Here is an 18,717-nt window from a genome sequence, read left to right as displayed (position 1 = left end):
TTGAAGCTGCATTTCGCCATTATGACGTTTTGCGAGTATGATGCTGATCACATGGAGATGTTTAAGCACTGAAGATGCGCATTTAAAAGCCTTCCACATGGGAACTTGTAATAATAACCTGTACCCGGAATCGATAGGGCTCTCGACAAAACCGTCTCGGGCGGTGCCTGGAGATGGAGGCTCGAAGGTGGAAGTCCCCGATCGTGGAGATGCCCTATCGCCCGCCGGAGCCGGCCGAGGCGGGTGGATCCTGTAGGCCTGAGCGCGCTGGAGCGTGGGGAAGGGAGCTCTTCCCCGCCCTGAGCCGCCTGTGGCGTGCGGTGCAAATCTGGCTTATCAGTGGCAATCTGGTGCTTGGTACTGGCCGCAAACCACCAGAACAGGGCTGATCGGCACCGTGCTGCTTGCGCTTCACACGCGATCCCTTCTGCTTTGGCCTGGTTGACATATCTCGAGCTTCCTGTTGGAGCAAGACAGAGGCGCCGCCGGGGGGCAACAAGCGGGATTGTTACTGCTACGGCGTAGTCGAGATGACGCAGCGATTTCGGATTTGGGCCTACGATCCGTTATCTAGCCTTGCCTTATATAGCAGTTCACCGTAGGGTATGACAGCCGACGGCTCGAGAGATGTCGCCTCGCTACCGCTGACTCCATTCTTCCCGTCTTCATCCTCAACATAAACCTGATTGCCCGCGCCGCTTTGTTCGTCGCGGCCTCCTTTCGCCCTCGCACGCTTTGGATCTGCTTCTTGGCTTCGTGGCCCCTCTTACCTTCACCGTCTTGAACCTGTCTGCATCGCCATGGCGCCGAGCGCCGTCTCCCCCGTGCGGGACACCAATCCTGAGCGGCTGGCGACGCTGACCTCCAAGTTCGACGACACTCTCCGATTCTATATCAACGGAACCAAGGTCGTCCTTGACGAAATCGACCCGGAGATCACCGTGCTCGAGTATCTACGAGGTATTGGGCTGACGGGAACCAAGCTGTAAGCAGCCCCTCCTTCGACTGCCTCACCGTGATTGCTGATGCTGATCTCTCTAGTGGCTGCGGTGAGGGTGGTTGCGGTGCCTGCACCATCGTGGTCAGCCAGTACAACCCAACGACGAAAGAAGTCTACCATGCGAGCGTCAATGCCTGCCTCGCGCCTCTCGTCAGCTTAGATGGTAAACATGTCATCACCGTCGAGGGTATCGGCAGCAGCAAGCAACCCCACCCTACGCAAGAGCGCATTGCAAAGTCCAATGGCAGCCAGTGTGGTTTCTGTACACCTGGCATCGTCATGAGCCTCTACGCCTTGCTCCGAAATAACAGTACCCCTTCAAAGGACGATGTCGAAGAGGCCTTTGACGGCAACTTGTGTCGGTGTACCGGCTACCGATCCATCCTCGACGCAGCCCAGACCTTTAGTGTTGATACGCTCTCTGGGAAGTCCAAACAGGGGAGTGGGTCTGGGTGCTGTATGGACAACGGAAATGGACCACCTGAGGGAGGATGCTGTATGACGAAGCAGTCTACAAATGAAAAAACCATCAAGAGGTTCACGCCTCCAGGGTTCATCAAGTACAACCCAGACACGGAACTCATCTTCCCCCCCGCTCTAAAGAGACACGAGATGCGGGCACTTGCGTTTGGCAACAAGAGAAAGCGGTGGTATCGACCAGTTACCCTCGACCAACTTCTCCAAATCAAGAGTGTCTACCCAGAAGCGAAGGTCATCGGTGGAAGCACCGAGACCCAGATCGAAACCAAGTTCAAGGCGCTGCAGTATCCCGTCTCCGTCTACGTTGGAGACATCGCTGAGCTACGACAATACAGTTTCAAGGATGACCATCTTGAGATCGGCGGAAACGTCATCTTGACCGACCTGGAGAAAATCTGCGAGCACGCCATACCTCATTATGGCCATGCGCGTGGACAAGTCTTTGAAGGCATGCTAAAACAACTGAAGTATTTTGCGGGTAGACAAATCCGAAACGTCGGAACACCTGCCGGAAACCTGGTGACCGCCTCGCCCATTTCGGACTTGAACCCAGTGCTGTGGGCCGCAAATGCTGTTCTAATCGCCAAGTCGGCTACCAAGGAGACGGAGATTCCTATGTCACAGTTCTTTACTGGTTACCGAAAAACAGCTCTGCCACAGGATGCCGTTATTGCATCGATTCGCATCCCAGTCACCTCGGTGAAAGGGGAATTCTTCCGAACCTACAAGCAGGCGAAGCGCAAGGATGATGATATTGCCATTGTCACTAGTGCACTGAGAGTGAAACTAGATGATGAAGGCATTGTCCAGGAGTGCAACCTCATTTACGGAGGTATGGCTGCGACGACTGTTGCGGCCAAGACAGCCATGGAGTATCTAGTAGGCAGGCGGTTCGCAGACTTGGAGACGCTTGAGGGAACTATGGGAGCACTCGGCCGGGATTTCGACATGGCTTTCAGCGTTCCAGGTGGCATGGCATCATATCGAAAAGCCTTAGCACTTGGCTTTGTATACCGATTCTATCACGATGTCTTGGCGATTCTGGATGAGAAATCCGATGTCATAGACAACCAAGCCATCAACGAGTTGGAGAGAGAAATCTCCGACGGCAAAGTCGACGAAGATGCAGCAGCTGCGTACATGAAGGAAGTCACAGGAAAATCCAACCCCCATGTCGCTGCGCTGAAGCAAACGACGGGCGAAGCACAGTACACTGACGACATTCCCGCCCTAAAGAACGAACTCCACGGTTGCTATGTGCTGTCAAAGAAGGCTCACGCCAAAATCAAGTTTGTTGACTACAGTGAAGCAGTTAATATGCCTGGTGTGGTAGATATTGTGGACAAGGACGACATGCCTTCTGCAGAAGCCAACAAGTTTGGCCCTCCTAATTTTGACGAAGTCTTTTTTGCCGAAGACGAAGTCTTCACTGCCGGTCAAGTCATTGCGTTGGTTTTGGCAACGACGCCTGCTAAAGCCGTAGACGCAGCCAGGGCAGTCAAGGTCGACTATGAGGAGCTCCCCTCAATCTTGACGATTGAAGAAGCTATCGAGAAAGAAAGCTACCACAACTTCTATCGAGAGATCAAGAAGGGTAACACAGAAGAAGCTTTCAAGAATTGCGACTATGTTTTTACCGGAACGGCCAGAATGGGCGGCCAGGAGCATTTTTACCTGGAAACAAATGCCTGTCTGGTTGTGCCTAATCCCGAAGATGGTGCAATGGAGATCTTTGCTAGCACCCAAAATGCCAATGAGACGTAAGTGTTTGGCTCCCCCGACGGAGATAACCAGCTAACTGGTAGCAGACAAGTTTTCGCGGCCCGAGTCTGCGAGGTACAGGCGAACAAGGTCGTAGTCCGTGTTAAGCGACTTGGTGGAGGCTTCGGAGGCAAGGAGAGCCGATCTGTATTGCTCAGCTCGGCGCTGGCGCTTGCAGCGAAGAAGACCAAGAGACCAGTTCGATACATGCTCACACGCGAAGAAGACATGGTCATCAGTGGCCAGAGGCACCCCTTCCTCGGCAAATACAAAGTGGGAGTCAACAAGGATGGTAAAATCCAGGCCCTGGAGTGTGACATCTACAATAATGCGGGCTGGACTTTTGACCTCAGCGCTGCTGTGTGCGAGCGAGCGATGACCCACGTTGATGGATGCTACAGCATTCCGAATGTGCACATCACAGGACGCCTTTGCAAGACCAACACAATGTCAAATACAGCGTTCCGGGGCTTTGGTGGACCCCAAGGCATGTTCATCGCCGAGACTTACATGGAGGAGGTGGCAGATCGGCTTGGCATGCCTGTTGAAACCCTGCGACAGATTAACATGTACGAAGATGATGGCCAGACACACTTTAACCAAGGTCTTGGGGATTGGCATGTGCCGTTGATGTACAAGCAAGTCCAGGACGAGGCAGCCTACACTCAACGGAAGGATGCTGTTGCTGAGTTCAACAAGGGAAACAAGTGGCGGCGGAGGGGCATCGCAATCATCCCGACCAAGTTTGGCATCTCTTTTACGGCTCTGTTCCTGAACCAGGCAGGTGCTTTAGTGCACATATACCACGACGGATCTGTCCTGGTCGCCCATGGTGGGACTGAAATGGGCCAAGGCCTTCATACCAAGCTCACCCAAATTGCGGCACAAGCGCTGGGAGTACCCCTGGACAATGTCTTTATCTCGGAGACATCAACCAACACGGTTGCAAATGCATCCGCAACGGCTGCCTCGGCGTCATCAGACCTGAACGGATACGCCATATTCAACGCTTGCAAGCAGCTCAACGAGCGCTTGGCACCGTACCGGGAGAAGCTTGGCCCGGGGGCGAGTATGGAGCAGCTCGCCCATGCAGCTTACTTTGACCGTGTCAATCTTTCGGCCCAGGGTTTCTACAAGACGCCAGAGATTGGGTATGACTGGAATACAGGCAAAGGCAAGATGTTCTTCTACTTTACCCAAGGAGTGGCGGCTGCTGAGGTAGAGATTGATCTACTCACTGGAACTTGGACCTGTTTACGGGCAGATATCAAGATGGATGTGGGACAGTCTATCAACCCAGCCCTCGACTACGGACAGATTCAAGGAGCGTTTATCCAAGGCCTGGGACTCTTCACCATGGAGGAATCACTCTGGATGCGGAACGGGCCGATGGCAGGAAACCTTTTCACGCGGGGACCCGGAGCCTACAAGATCCCCGGGTTCCGGGACATTCCCCAAACGTTCAACGTGTCTCTACTCAAGGACGTGCAGTGGAAGGAGCTACGAACGATCCAGAGGAGCCGAGGAGTGGGGGAGCCACCATTCTTCATGGGAAGTGCGGTATTCTTTGCAATCCGAGATGCGCTGAAGTCGGCTCGGTCGAGCGCTGGTGTGGCTGCGAAAGTGGGAGACGATAATGATCCGGGATTGTTGAGGCTCGAGAGCCCGGCAACACCCGAGAGAATCCGGCTAGCGTGTGAAGATGAGATTATGCGCAAGGCGAGGGTCATGCCGAAGGAGGGTGAGAAGAGCTTCTTTGTGGCTATCTGATGGAAGGGGTGTGAAGCTCCGGAGGGATGGACGGTAGTTGGGAGTGCGGGGGAGGAGTAACCGTGACAGGTTGGTCCGATCCAATTAGGACAAGGCTAGATCAGCGATGACGGTTCGGCTGGAAAGGTCGGTTTCATGGTTCAAGGGTTTATTTCTGGGTAGGGCCAGGTTGTTGACTTTTTTGGAGGGATGCATGTAGCAATGAATGAATGCAAGGTCACGGGCATTGATGCTCGGAACTCGGAGCGTATCTGAGATGATGCCTCGGCGCCACAATGTCCCGAGGGAAGCCCCAGCAGAGCATATCAAAACAAACGGGAAAAGAGAACATGTGCTGTGTTTGTTATTGATGACGACCAAGGATTCTATGTAAGTGTCGTGTGCAATTACTATGTGTCTGCCTGGTCGCCTTGGCTGGACGAAGTACGTAGGTGGATATAAATTGTGCATCAACGCGGGCTGGTCTGTGTGGACGGGTTCAAGTCACCGGGCGTATTCGTACGAAGTAAACAAAACAACAACCAACAACCAACGTGCATCTAGCAGCCGGTGGCAAAGCATGCGCGGCCAGCAGCTAGTGGGCGTCGGTGGGCGTCGGTGGGCGTTGATTGAGTTGTTTTACGGCCTGCTTCCATGTTCCACTGTCAGCCATCCAGCCTCCCCGGTGCAGTAGCCGATATGCAGGTGCAGGAATTAGAAGAGGCGGCTGCAGATATGCAGATTGCAGGCTGTGTGTGGTGTGCGCCAGGTCAGGCAAGGTCAGCATCATGAAGATCTGCAGATGTTGGGCTGCTGCACTTGGGCGGCTGCAATGCCTGGCGGGATTAATTATGGAGGGGGCGGAAAAACAAAAGAAAAACAAAACAAGAGGTTTTGTGTAGTTTTGCAGGCGACATGCTATTGTCAGAATCGGATGGATGTCTTGCATGGCATCGGGCGGGCGTTGGTACTCCACGTAGTATGTCGCGTGTGGGTGTGTAGTGATGGCCTATGGAGGGCGTGCAAAAAGGAAATGCATTGTATGGGGCATTTGAGGAGGGCTTGACTGGATGGATGAATTTGCAAGGGTGTGGAGGAGGAGGAAGATCATTCAGGCACCAGATAGCTGATAGGCAAAAACTTCCTATGCTGATCGAGACATAGGTACGGAGTACTAAGATCTACATTGGAGAGTAAGTGTTGAGACGCGAGAACCATAGCCGTGCATAGCCGGCACCCGGGATGGGCTCTGGGAGAAGCCGAAAATGGTGAGGGGGAGCGGTGAAGATTTCTGGCAATGGTGAGAGACGAGGGCCTAGAAAGAACTCTTCTTCTTCGTGGGTTGAATCAGGTTTGGCCGCCCAGTTGGCTGCCCAGGTCCCAGGTTTGGCTGCCCAGGTGAGGCATTGCCCCCTTGGGTAAGGCGCAGAATCCGGCTGCAACCTGCGTCACCGGGAGTAATTCACTCGTACTGTACGGACCACACTTCCGTAGGCTGTATGGTACCCTGTAACCTATTTGCACCCTGTAGGTAACGAAGAATAGCGCCCGCTCACTGTTTGTGGTAAAAAACAACGAAACGGGCAACTTTGGGAATGGCTCCATGCCCGTCCAGGCTTGTAGGATGTGTACAATGTGTCTCTGGTCTGAGCTGTGGACATTGCTACAGAAATCGTACCAGGCCCCATCTCGTCCATCAGCAATGGGACAAGCAGAAATCATGCCAGAAATCCCCAGCGCGCGCGCAAACACCGTCCAGAATGGCCTGACGCCGCCAATGACGAATCGGAAACCTGAGGCGTCAGCAGATTTTCGCTTCCGCTGCTGCTTCGGCTATCTCACGGGCCCCCCGCAGTGAGTCTTTGCTGGTCTCTTGTTTGGGGTCGATGTGTCCCAGCCTTTTTCTTTCTGTTGTAGCAGCAACTCCCTTTTATCCCGTTCGGTCCCGATTCGGGGAGGCTGAGCCGGAAGCAGGCCCAGCCGCCGGCGTTGCTTCCTCGTCAAACTCGCCCCAAGTGGTGTGTGCGCATGTGTCTCTCTCTATGTGTGTGTGTGTGTGTTCGGTGGTGTGTTTCCGCTCACCCTGCAAGCCGTTTTGCTTGATCGATCGATGGCCATCCGGGGTACTGTGCAAGGCGCGAGTGAGTTCGCACTGTATGGATGAGAAGCCGGGGTTGGGTGACGAGTGGGTTAGGTTATGTTATGTAAGGCCTGTTGTATGTACGATTCTGGATTTCTGCAGCGCGAACAGCCCAGAAGAAGGCAAGTGGGGAGCGAACGTCGGTGACGCCTTGGAGAGGTCACTGGAAGTACTTTGGTGTGCGCAGTAACTTGGCACGATGGGAGGCCTGACGGAAAATACTCCGAACCAAAACTACATGCGACGCCGACGCTTGCCCTCAAGGGAATGGGTAAACGGATGGAAGTCGCCTGGAACCGCAACTCTTCCAGGCTAATCAAGTAACAGGCGATATACGGAGCACACGTCCAGGGCCTTTAGAGGGGCACTGCTCACCGGGCGGCCAGGCGGGGAGGGTCGTGGAAGCAAGGTGAGCGGGCTTCCCTGTGCTCCCCTTAGCCCCGCCATCAGCCACCAACCTGCTGTTGAGCCTGTTGTCACGGCCCCCCTCTAGCGTTGTTTAGTGCTGTGGCCGCCTGGGCACCGGGGGCTAACAGTCCTCCAAGGACCTGGGTGTTTCCTGTCAAAGCCCCGTCAGAGTGAGGTGAGTGCCCCAACCCTTGCTGGAAAATACTGTCCGGGTACGTATAATGGGTGCAAGACTCCTCTGTAGAAACGTCATCTGGTCAGGTCTGGCCAGATGGCTGTGGTCAATGCCCATGATGCCATCCATCCCATCCCATCAGACGGGGGAATAGCGGAATAGGTAGCCAACCACCCGGGGACTCTCTCGTCTCGCCGAGTACTGGACGGAGTACCGCGCTCTAAACAGTCGTCCACATAGTGCACTCTACCAAGTAAATTCAGTAGGCTCTCTCTTACTCTCTCACTCCCGCGGCGTTGAACAGTCCAGCGCTCTCCACTCCACTTGGCCACTGAACCAACCCACTCCCTCCGTCCCTCGTCCCCCCCCCCCCCCATCAGTGGTCAATCAATCACGTTCAGCCCATTCCGGCCCCAGGTCCGGCAGGTCAAACTTCACCGTCCGGGTCCTCGAGACCATTCTTTTGCTTCTCCCCGAGCCCGCCCAAGGCCCCGACGCTTCTGCCTTGTTGCCCCTGGCCTCTCCTTCTCGCCGCCAGCCCGTCGCACCCGCTGCGGCTTCAATTCCCCTCGTCGACCTTCGCACAGCCGCGCCCCGTCGATCGCTTCCCTTCCCCGCGGGCCCCCGTCACGCGCGAACGACGCCCGGCGACGAAAACGAGACCGGCCCCAGCCGCGCATGTGCTCGCAGCCCGCGGACCGCAATTGCAGCCGACCCCCCGACCCGTGGATGCGTGGTTGTTCGCTCGCCTGAGCCGTAGACCTCACTCCAAGACTGCAACGAGCCGCAAATGACCTGCGAACCCGACGCCCCATTGCGTAACACAGAGGCCCAATGGAAGCATAGGACAACATGACCGACCGGAACCCCGCGGCCATGAGCAAGAGCGGCAAGGCGGGCGAGCGAGTCAAAGTGGAAGACGGCAAGGGGAACGACCGCGACAAGCCCGCCGCTGGTGCTGATGCCGCGCCTGCCAACGCCCACAAGAGCCCCAAAAAGAGACGCAAGGTGAACCACGGTACGCATTCCCACAGACTGAGCCTTTCCCCTGCTTCCCGGAGTCACCGCGACCGTCCCCCGCGAGCCGCGCTCCAAGGATCAGGTCGCGTTGGAGTTGCCGTCTTCTGTGGTGTTGCCCGAGTGTGGTTGCGGCTGAAGAGCGCCGGCAACCACATCGCAACCCATTGAGCCCCAACTCCCGCACGCCTGACGCCGAGAGAGCGCCGGGGGCATGTTTAATCGAGAAACGAACTTGGGCTGACATTGCGGGGCGTCTGCGCTCCTACAGCTTGCGTATATTGCCGACGATCTGTAAGTCAATACCGGATGAACATGCGCAGGCGCAATTGGCTTCGGCCGCCGTGCCAGAGCGCTCCGAGGCGCTCGACTATTTGTCCTGCGCCTTTGTGAGGCGACACAGCGCCTGCGGGCTTTCCTCCCCCCTTCCCCCTTTGCCTGCATTTGCATCGAGTCCTTGAGAGGCGTGGCTGACGGGCTGTTTCTTGTGCGCGGTTAGCACATGACTTGCGATCTCGTATGTAAGATCTCGAACGGGTTCCTCGCCTCCGTGGGCGCCGCCTCTATTGCCTCGCGGCGGCGGCGGTGGTGTTTGCGGAGACGGGAGGGCTTGTTTGCATTTCCCCCCTTGAAAGCCATGCGCTGACAGCGTGGATAGGAGAGACCATGTACGAGATGTATCAAACGCAACATCGGGCACCTCTGCCACGACGAGCCCCGCGATGCCGACTCCAAAAAGGCCAAGAGCATACAGACCTCTTCCGTCGTCGATGAGTCTGACGCCCAGTCCGATATAGCCCGCAGCTCCATCTCTAGCACCATGGGCCCACCACCCCCCAACTTCGATGGGACCAGACGCAAGTCAGGGTTCGCCACTGGGGGCGTGTTAGGACAAGGCAACCCGCTGCCCATTGTGCAACCGGGGCCTGTCTCCGGCCTGCAGGGAAATACGTTGAACAACGGTAACAACAATGCGAATCAATGTACGTCTCGAGCACCCCCATTGTCCTGCCCGGGACCTCCCTAAGGGGGGCCGGTCTGTTTTCTTTTTTTTGGCTTGTTTTGATTTTTAACCCACTGCGGAGAACGGGAGCGGCCGTCACCGACTTATTGACCTTGGCCATATCGACTGACACGCCACTTAGTCGCTGGCTTCCAAGATGCATGGATGACGGCTCAGAACCACTTCCATGACATGCACACCTACCACCCCAACTACATGATCGCGCCCGAGGTCACTCACGAGTTTAGTCTACTCAACGACTTTCTTCATACTAGCTTACTAGATGACGGTGGAGTGCCGTCCGATGATCAACAGAGCCCGGCATTCAGACGGTCGAGCCAGTCGGAAATGCTACCCGCCTTCGGTAACAACAACTCGCTGCAGCCCGGGGGCGTCAACTCGGCAAACATGTCAGGGGGACCTATGCTGCCCCCGCCGAACCTCGAAGGCAAGAACATATTGAGGCCGGGGAGTGTAGTGCCTGCCGACAAGGCCCGTGAGTACTACCTCCAAGCCGCCGACCCCTCGGGCAACGACACACCCGAGGAGCGTATGGCTCGCGTCCTCAAGGCCAAGTATGACGCCGGCCTGCTCAAGCCCTTTAACTACATCAAGGGCTATGCCCGTCTGGGCACCTATCTAGATAGCCACATCGCGCCGTCGTCCAAGCAGAAGATCCTGCGAACCATCAACCAGTTCCGGCCCAAGTTCCGAGAAAAGGCGCAGGCCTTGACGGACATGGAGCTGGTGTACGTTGAGATGTGGTTCGAGAAGCAGCTCATGGATTATGACCGCGTCTTCGCCAGCATGGCCGTGCCGGCGTGTTGCTGGCGGAGAACCGGCGAGATCTTCCGGGGTAACAAGGAGATGGCCGAGTTGATTGGCGTGTCGGTGGATAAACTGAGAGATGTGGGTTGTCCCCGCCCCCGCCGTCATGGCTCCTTGAGGCTCCTCCCTTCGGGGACAAGGGCTAGCGTTCCCGGTTGACACTTGCTGACTCTTTTTCGACGACACAGGGCAAGATTGCGTTGCACGAGATTCTCACAGAAGAGTCGACGGTCCGGTACTGGGAAGAGTTTGGCACCATCGCCTTCGACCCGGCCCACGAGACCCTCTTGACAGCTTGCTCGCTTAAGAACCCCAGCTCATCGTCGAGCCATCCGATTGTAAAATGCTGCTTCTCCTTTATGATCCGACGAGACGATCATAAACTGTACGTTCCACGCGCTTCCTCTCTTCACCGGTTGCGAGACCAGTTGCTGACTTGACTGTAAACCAGGCCGGCCTTGATCGTGGGCAACTTCTTACCACATGACCCGCCTCCCCAGCAGTGAGGATGAGGATTATTTCTCGTAAGATATCATGGTATATATGGCCCCGCGTAGTACACGCGGGGAGGGATTCAGGAATGGGTTCGGAGGCTATTGATTAGCATTGCGACAAGCGGAAGTGGAAAGAATTATTTCGGGGCGCAAGGTCGGATTGCATGCGTACATATTATCTAAGAAAGGCTAGATAGCAGGGCCTGTCTAAATCATCAACGTCGTTGTCGTGGTCATTGAAGTATTCGCCATGTTGCTTTGGTGTTGTGGGTTGTGTTAGGGGGGAAGGCGCATCTGAGGACGCTCTTGCCAGTCCAATGCAGCTGGCTGACCAGGCGCCTGTTCCACGTTGCCCAACACCAACACGCAAACCATTTTCCAATTTTGCGATGTCGCATTTCTACAAAATACACACAATCTTATGTCGGTCACCACGTACGGAGAATGGCACCCGCTGATCCAGTTGCCGTGGGCCGTGACAGAAAGATCAATGCCATCTTAGGTTGGCATTATCCTCCCCTTATGCGCTTCCATTTTCGCTGATTGGAATCGTCCAAGACTTTAGCAAGGAACTTCTCTCGACGCTGCTGAACTCTCGCGATTCTACCTCGATCGAGGCTCTCCTCGCTGATCTCAACCACAATATCCACACGGCCAATGCCTTGCCGCTGAAGACGACCAGCCTCTCCCCTCAGACCGCGAAATCCCTCAAAGACTGCGGAAGGAAGTTGTGGAATGAGTGTATCAAGGAAAGGAGGAGGAAGAATGATGGTTTGGCGCCCGGGAGGGCAAAGTTATTAGTGAGAACGAGGGTGTTTGCCTTTCTGATTCATGCACTGGCGCGAGAGAACCATCAAGGGAAGAGAAAAAGGGACGATGAAGAGGAGGTCGTGTATCTGATGCACCTGGCCTTGACGGTTGGGAGGCTCTGCGTCGAGGAGTCCGACCTGGACGGGGCACGACTGGGGTTGCACAAGGTTGCCGACTACATCGAGCAACTAAAGTCTATGGCCGGGAATTCTCAGGACGATCCCAACCTGAGGAGCAGGTTGGAAGCAGAGTATCTAACGATGCGCACGGCTCTAGTAAGGATGACCCTTTCTTTTACGAATTCTACTGACAACTGGACAGTCGTGGAAGGAGGACCGACTCGATGTAGCTGAGCACATGTACAGCAAAGCGGAACCCCTTCGACAGCATCTCGATCCATCTTCTGCCGAACACATGGCAGATACTCTGCAACATATCGGAAGCGACCTCTCCTCGAAGGGCGATTATGCAATGGCTCTGAAATGGCTCCGTCGAGCATACGAGATGATTAACGGCCAGGAGTTGGAGCGGCTCTCGGCAGAAGGATTGGAGCTGAGACTGGCAATCTGCCACCACCTCGTCCAGGTGCTTCTTGCCATTGGATCTCCGGAGCATCTCCGAGAGGCTGATGACTTGGTGGCGTATGTTGAGTCGGAAATAGGAGACAAACCGGTAGTCTTGCACTGGAAACTGGAAATCCTGCAGAAGTCACCGAGCGAGGTGTTTGATACGGATGCCTGCGCAAGTATCCTGCGGCGGATGATCCGGTCTATCGACTTTTCAGATGCAGCCCTCGGCTTTCTTCTTCACAGTATCAAAGATTTACACGATAGGAATTCTCGACTCACGATGGGATTACTTGATGAACTTTTGCTGACGAGATTGTTACCATCGGGAAATCCGGATTGGATTGGAAAGGCCCTTGTACGGCGTGTATGGATGAGCTCGATGGACCCGGAATCCTCCAATGCCGCCACTGATCTAATGGGCCTTCTTATGCGGATCCCACACGATTCTGGTAACTTGCTGGATGCCGATGTCACCATCGCTGCTCAGTCGGTATGTCAAACCCCTTTTCGTGAGTGTCCCTAACTGACCCTTAAAGCTTATATGGAAAAAGCTCGATGCACTCTACACCAAGAAACAGTACAAAGCAGCAGAGCTTTGGTGTCGGGTCGCACTGCACGCAGTATTCTCGAATTGCGGCGAGGCAAACCAAGGGAAATTTGGGAGGAAACTCATTATATGCGCAATCGCCTGCAATGACATTGATGCCGCCCGGTCGGCCTTTAATGACATGCCGTCGAATGTACAAGAGGACCCCCTGACGAGGTACCTTATGTTCAAGGCCTCGCTCACGGGCTGGGACCACGAACTTGGCTGCCAAAGTATTGAACACCTCAGTAGATCTTCCGACAAGGAAAAGAGCCAAGATATCCTCTACGCGTGTGTCAGGGAGGCACAGCAAGTCGGGGATAGGTTGTGTACGTTGGCAGCGCTGAAAGCTGTAGTGGATAAGTGCGACTCAGGAGAGTCCTCAAGATCCCACTTCCCCTCAATTCTGAGATGTACAATCCGATTGATCCACCTGATTGAGAGTCAAGAAGGCGAAGTCCTGAACCAAGACCTTGAACTTGCCGAGGACACCTGTAAAATCTTTGAGAAAGGTTTGTTGTTTCTACTGAGCGTTCTGGACTAGACTAACAAGCTAAGCTGCCGAAAATTCAAGATTGGACACAAGAGATGGGGATGGGAATAAGGTGTTTACCGTACCTGAGTTGGAGTGGTTTCGAAAAAATGCTTACAACATTGGCGTCACAAAATGTCACGTCTAGGGGCTGTGGCATCTGGTTCGGATATTCAGCTCATGCCTCACATTCATTGAATGTTTTCCTCCAGACATCCCTTCGAAAGACATATTTGGTGTTCAAATCATGGAAATGCGATGCCACTTTATCATTTCTGCAGCTCTCGTATCGCAAGCGAGGACGGAGGACAAGGTGGAGGAGCAACTTCAGCGCTATGTGGAGATGCGACAGCACATTGCATCATTCGACAAGACTTTTGAACTTGTTTCTCAAAACGAGCCGGATTCAAATGATGGACCGGTCATGGGAGATATGCTAGCAAAGCTGTCGACACTGTTTGTGTTTGATTTTGAAGGTGCCCTTTGCCTGAAGGGTTGGGACGACCTGGGCCAGATTGTGAGGAAAGCAAGAATCTGCAAGGATGAGTTAATGTACAAGGCCATGGGAGACTCCTTGCTGAGAAGCCAAGCTCCGGGGAAGGGTAAGGGCCTGCCCAGCGCAAGAGAATCAAAGATGGGCTTCGTTAACTCTCGCTGCAGTGCTGTACGCCACAATGCGCGCCATCATCAACCAGATTTTCGAGCTCGAGGACTTCGACAACCAGAGGCTCGCAAAGTATGTCCGCTGCATGTTCCAGGCAATTCTGCCCCTAGACGACAGCTTGGCGTTGCAGGTGGTTGACCAAGCCCTCCAAATCGCCCGCGAGGGAAGCCAGGTATTTGATTATCAAACTGCTGGACTCGCTGGCTTTCCTGTCTCGCACTGACGTATCCCTCACAGATGCAAAAACCGTTCCCGGGAGACGAACTCGACTGGATTGTCGCGACTACGTTTAACCACGCTATCGACATACTGGCGCGGGGTGACGAGCCCCTGTGTCATCAATGGGCTCTCAAGGCGCTCGACATGACGGAGTACATGAGTGATGGCGGCGATATGCGAAACCTGCTCCAAGAGAGGGTCGTTAAGCTTGGTTTTGGCAAGGACACGCACTAATTAGATGTTATTCAGAGTCACTCTCTCGGGTGTAGGAGTCAGATAATTTCAGTTCAAATTCCCACAAAACACCAATGTCGTCTCGCCCAGGACACCGACATTATCCATTTATGCAGCCTAGCAAGGTTCGTATATATCCCTCTATTTATCGCATCCGCGTCAAATACGAGCAGGTTCCGCCCAAACGCCGCGCTGGCTCCCCGCTCTCTCCCATGCTCCCTCCATATCCCTGTGCTGCGTCTCGCCGCGGATATGGTATCTCCTTCTTTTGCCCGCAAACCGCCTAATAGCAGCAGAACGCGCGGTCACAGTGATGAATCACCGTATAATAATAATAATAGCATGCCCAACCAAAACAAAACCGGAGTATTGTGAAACGCTCATATAAGGGGGTATTTCATTAAGGTAGGCGGGTGAATGCCTGGCGTGCGCTCATCGATAGATAGACATTAAGCTCCTCTCTGTTTTTCGGAGCTGCGGTGGTTGGGCTTTCAGATTATGTTTGCAATGCTCAGACGGTCCTTGGAGTTCCCAGGGGCGCTCCCGCTCGCGCTCTGATTGCTGCCGGTTGCCGGGCTCGCTCTTCCGCTGGCATCTCCCAGCCTTGGGGCTTCGGATCCGAAGCGTGGGACTTCGCCTAGCCGAGGGATTTCCACCGCTGGGCCAGGCGTCTCGCTCTTGATCGGCGGGGGCAGCGTCCACGTTGGGTTTGAGGGCGTGGGAGTGGGCGTCACGTTTCCCGCAACGTCCAGCCCACGGATGGCGGTCTCAAGCCTCGCCCATCCGCCCCATTCTCTGTCCTCCGACTCTGTTAGGCCTGTTCGCGTCTCCGAGCTGACGAGACCACTGCTTGCTCCTGCGGCCTGCGATATCACGGGGGAGGAAATCGGGGGAAGTTGTGCCTCACGCCCCAGACCGGCCCAGAGCCAGGAGGCGTCTGGGGATGCTTGGAGGTCCGCTGACACGTATGCTAGCAGATCTTCATCTCGCGACAGCATTTGGAGGATAGAATTGTGATCGATCGACGGGCGTGGGGCGCCAAAGGGGGGAGGGGGTGCACTCCGGGATAGGTAGTTGGCGAATTCAGCCTTCTTCGTTCCCAAGGTGGAAACGAAGAACGACAGGAATCGGCCACATGGAGTTGCAACATCTCTCCGTGTGCTTATCGAAGCCAGAGCTCTGATACACGTGGTGGCGTGTTCTAGATACCCTGTGAGAAGCAGAAATAGAGTACATCGGAAAATGTGCGTTGTGAGGAGGGCTGTTGCCCCGTCGGCGAGGAGCGAAGTGTTCGATCGGTGCAGGAGAGAGGCAGTCTCAAGGGCCACGTGCGTGCAGCTCTCTACAGAGGCAAGTCGGGCTTCGAGGGGGTAGCCCGGATCAAGGTGGTGTCGGTGGAGGAGCATTCGAGCGTGGAAGAGATATGCTAGGGGCGCAAGGAAGTGAGGCGCCAGGGGAACGGTGCTAGAAGGATCGCAAGCTGGCGGAAAGGTGCCGAGACACTTATTGAAATGCTCTTCGAAAGTTGAAAGTTGGACCGATGACAATGCCGGTGGCGTCAGAGCCGCGAGGAGTGCCGTGTAAGACCTGACAACGTGGATAACAGCAAGCAGCGAATGCGTTAGTGGCTCTGCACCGTTGGGCACCAGCATGCCACCTTCATGAATATACTGATCGTCTACCCCTGCAGGCAACGAAACATCGCAATCCTCGTCGTCGATCAAGACTGGCCGGCCGAGCTCGGTAGCGAGAGTCCTGTCCAGGATGTAGATGGTCCACCACGTCCTCCGGCGCATCTCGCCCTCGATCACTGGCCACGGCCCCGACTCAGAGTAAAGCCCAAGGTCTTGGCCGACTCGGACTGCCCTGCCCAACCATGTCCATGCTGCGGATTTCAAATTCATCTCGTTGAGGCAGAGGGAAATCAAAGCTAGCGCCCTCGCGTTATCCAGTCCGAAGTCGTCGTTCCAAGGGTCAAGCATCTTGTTTGCCATTTCGAGGAACTCAGCAGGCTGGTAGAACGAGGCTGATTGGGATGCAGCGCCGAACAGACTCCCTGCAGCGAGGACGGAGAAGAAGAGTGAGAGCCATGTTGGCGATGCCCTGGCCAAGCCGCTGCTGGAGTATAGGCTTTCAACTGCCGCTCGGAATGTTGGGAAGTGTAATATCGGAAACATCGCATGTGATGAAGTGTAGTAGCCGTGTAGTAGCTGGTCCACGACGTGCCGCGGAGGAAGTTCCGGCTTTGGGGGGTTGAAGGACGCCAGACCTGGAGTGCGGTATTGCGCCGGAGGCTTCCAGACACCCTTCGAGAAGTTCCGTACGTTCGCTCGTGCTCTGGCCAGCTCCGGGACAGGTGCTGGTCGTTTTCGTCGCTTCGGTTCTGATCCTATGGCTGGTAGTAGAGGGGCTGGTTGATCTGGCGCTTCTATGTCCAAGTCCATCGACCCGTCCTTGTCTTGGAGCATCCGCCGCAAGCCATTGTTCTCCCTCTTTACCCGTTCCATCTGTTTCTCCAGATCCTGGACCTGCTTAATCGACGACATGCGCCGGTTTGTCTCCTTGGTAAACTGGCACTTGACATTTCGGCTGGAGCACTCGGAGCAACTCGTCGTCTCAGTGGCATCACACTTGACCTTTCTCTCCCGGCAGGCGTCGCAACTCGGATCCTTTCTGCGTTGGCGATAGGCCCGTTTCTGTCCCTGTGAGCCGGGGAGATGGGCGCTTGAAGGGCCTGGGGTGCTCGTTACAGAATCAGTCGAGGCAAGGGACTCCTGCCCCAGGGACGAAGACGTAGCCATTGGGGTGTATGGTTGGAATCCCTGGCTGACTGAAGGAAGATGCGGGATGCCAATCGGCTGGGGCGTCGGCGCCGCATTTAATCTTGGGTTGGCGCTCATTACTCCGGCAAGATACTGCGACGAAGGCCTAGGCGACGTAGCGGACGAGACTGAAGAAGAGTCGTACGATCTGGTGGACAGATTTGGAGATCGAGCATAGGGATTCTGTGATGAAGAAGCCATAGTCGAGTGCCCTTTGGGGTCCCACCCTCTGGCGGGTTGGTTGAGGGGGCTCTCCACGGGTTCCCCAACGGGACGGATACCGGGTAGCCGATGATGAACGATCATGCAAACTACTCTGGACTAGAACCTGGGAGTAGGGTTAATTATACACGAGAGGACCTCCCACGTCTTGCCCTTGACCAAGATGGACGAGCCGGCGAGGAGGACGCCACTTGTTTGTCAAGCGACCCTGGGCTGGGGCCACTGAGCAACACCGCCGACGTCGACTGACACGGTGAATAGTGCAAACCCTGGCTCAGCAATGGGGGTAGCTTGAAGATAATGCAGGGCTGTGTAACCCAACACCTCTCTGGTCGGATGTAAGCTTTTGGGGCTTTGGTGTCGTCCAACCCGGATCACAGTTCGAAGAATCCCAGACAAGATTACGATACCGGGAACGGGTGGCTATGCCGTGTGGCGTCGTGTTGATCCCAAGATGGCATCTGGGTTCAGGCCCGTAGGTCCAGCAAGAGGAAGAGAGCCTGCACAAATCGAACCTGGCAAGTAGTCGAGTGTTGGTGTCCTTGCAAGAGTGGCAGGTTAGTGGTCTTCCTTGCCACCCAGCCACAGTGTTGTTGGAAGAGTCGGGAGGTGAGGCGGAGAAACGCAACGCACAAGGCTAGGGGGAGGCGGCGTCAGATTGGTACGAGAGTGGGAATAGAGGGAAATGTTTAGAAGAAGATGGCGTCTGCAAGCAAGTATATTGCTGCCCATCCATCAGTCGCCGGGTACAGCAACAGCACCGTGTTAGTGGCGCTGGTCCGTGATCCGGGGCTCTCCGCTCCTTAAAGCAGATTCGGAAATATTATCTGGGCCAGGTAGGTATGGGAAATGGGGGGCCGGAGGGGAGGAGCCAGACCCTTGATAAATTGGCTGAGCAGGGCTGTTGAGATCAGCCAGGGCCGCTAACGTGTTTCGAGCGGAGTTGGGCATCCTGGTGGAAGTCACCAGTAAGAACCCCAGATCCTAGTCATCCTTGGAGGTGA

The 18,717-nt window shown here is 55.2% G+C and overlaps 3 protein-coding genes across 3 annotated transcripts; 2 read left to right on the top strand and 1 right to left on the bottom strand.

The window, feature by feature from the left end:
• Window positions 1–800: 800 nt before the first annotated feature.
• Window positions 801–5,011, top strand: BGZ61DRAFT_530864 (molybdopterin binding aldehyde oxidase/xanthine dehydrogenase; the record flags this gene model as incomplete). The annotated part of the gene is made up of 3 exons (XM_046253623.1): window positions 801–985; window positions 1,042–3,240; window positions 3,289–5,011. The coding sequence occupies 3 exons, from the start codon at window positions 801–803 to the stop codon at window positions 5,009–5,011; spliced, it is 4,107 nt and encodes a 1,368-aa protein (XP_046105868.1).
• Window positions 5,012–8,565: 3,554 nt separating this feature from the next.
• Window positions 8,566–14,693, top strand: BGZ61DRAFT_505153 (meiosis protein SPO22/ZIP4 like-domain-containing protein; the record flags this gene model as incomplete). The annotated part of the gene is made up of 11 exons (XM_046251825.1): window positions 8,566–8,721; window positions 9,389–9,713; window positions 9,876–10,642; window positions 10,750–10,946; window positions 11,621–12,140; window positions 12,187–12,924; window positions 13,013–13,532; window positions 13,579–13,634; window positions 13,701–14,154; window positions 14,213–14,388; window positions 14,454–14,693. The coding sequence occupies 11 exons, from the start codon at window positions 8,566–8,568 to the stop codon at window positions 14,667–14,669; spliced, it is 4,125 nt and encodes a 1,374-aa protein (XP_046105867.1). The 3' UTR covers window positions 14,670–14,693.
• Window positions 14,694–15,160: 467 nt separating this feature from the next.
• BGZ61DRAFT_476312 (fungal-specific transcription factor domain-containing protein) lies at window positions 15,161–17,692 on the bottom strand (the record flags this gene model as incomplete). Its single annotated transcript, XM_046248790.1, has 1 exon — window positions 15,161–17,692. The coding sequence occupies one exon, from the start codon at window positions 17,690–17,692 to the stop codon at window positions 15,161–15,163; it is 2,532 nt and encodes an 843-aa protein (XP_046105866.1).
• Window positions 17,693–18,717: the final 1,025 nt, after the last annotated feature.

The sequence above is a fragment of the Ilyonectria robusta genome (assembly GCF_021365365.1).
Source record: "Ilyonectria robusta strain PMI_751 chromosome Unknown BGZ61scaffold_7, whole genome shotgun sequence".
Taxonomy (NCBI): Eukaryota; Fungi; Ascomycota; class Sordariomycetes; order Hypocreales; family Nectriaceae; genus Ilyonectria; species Ilyonectria robusta.
Note: the sequence above shows the minus strand (reverse complement) of the source record. Positions and strands in the feature narration are given on the sequence as shown.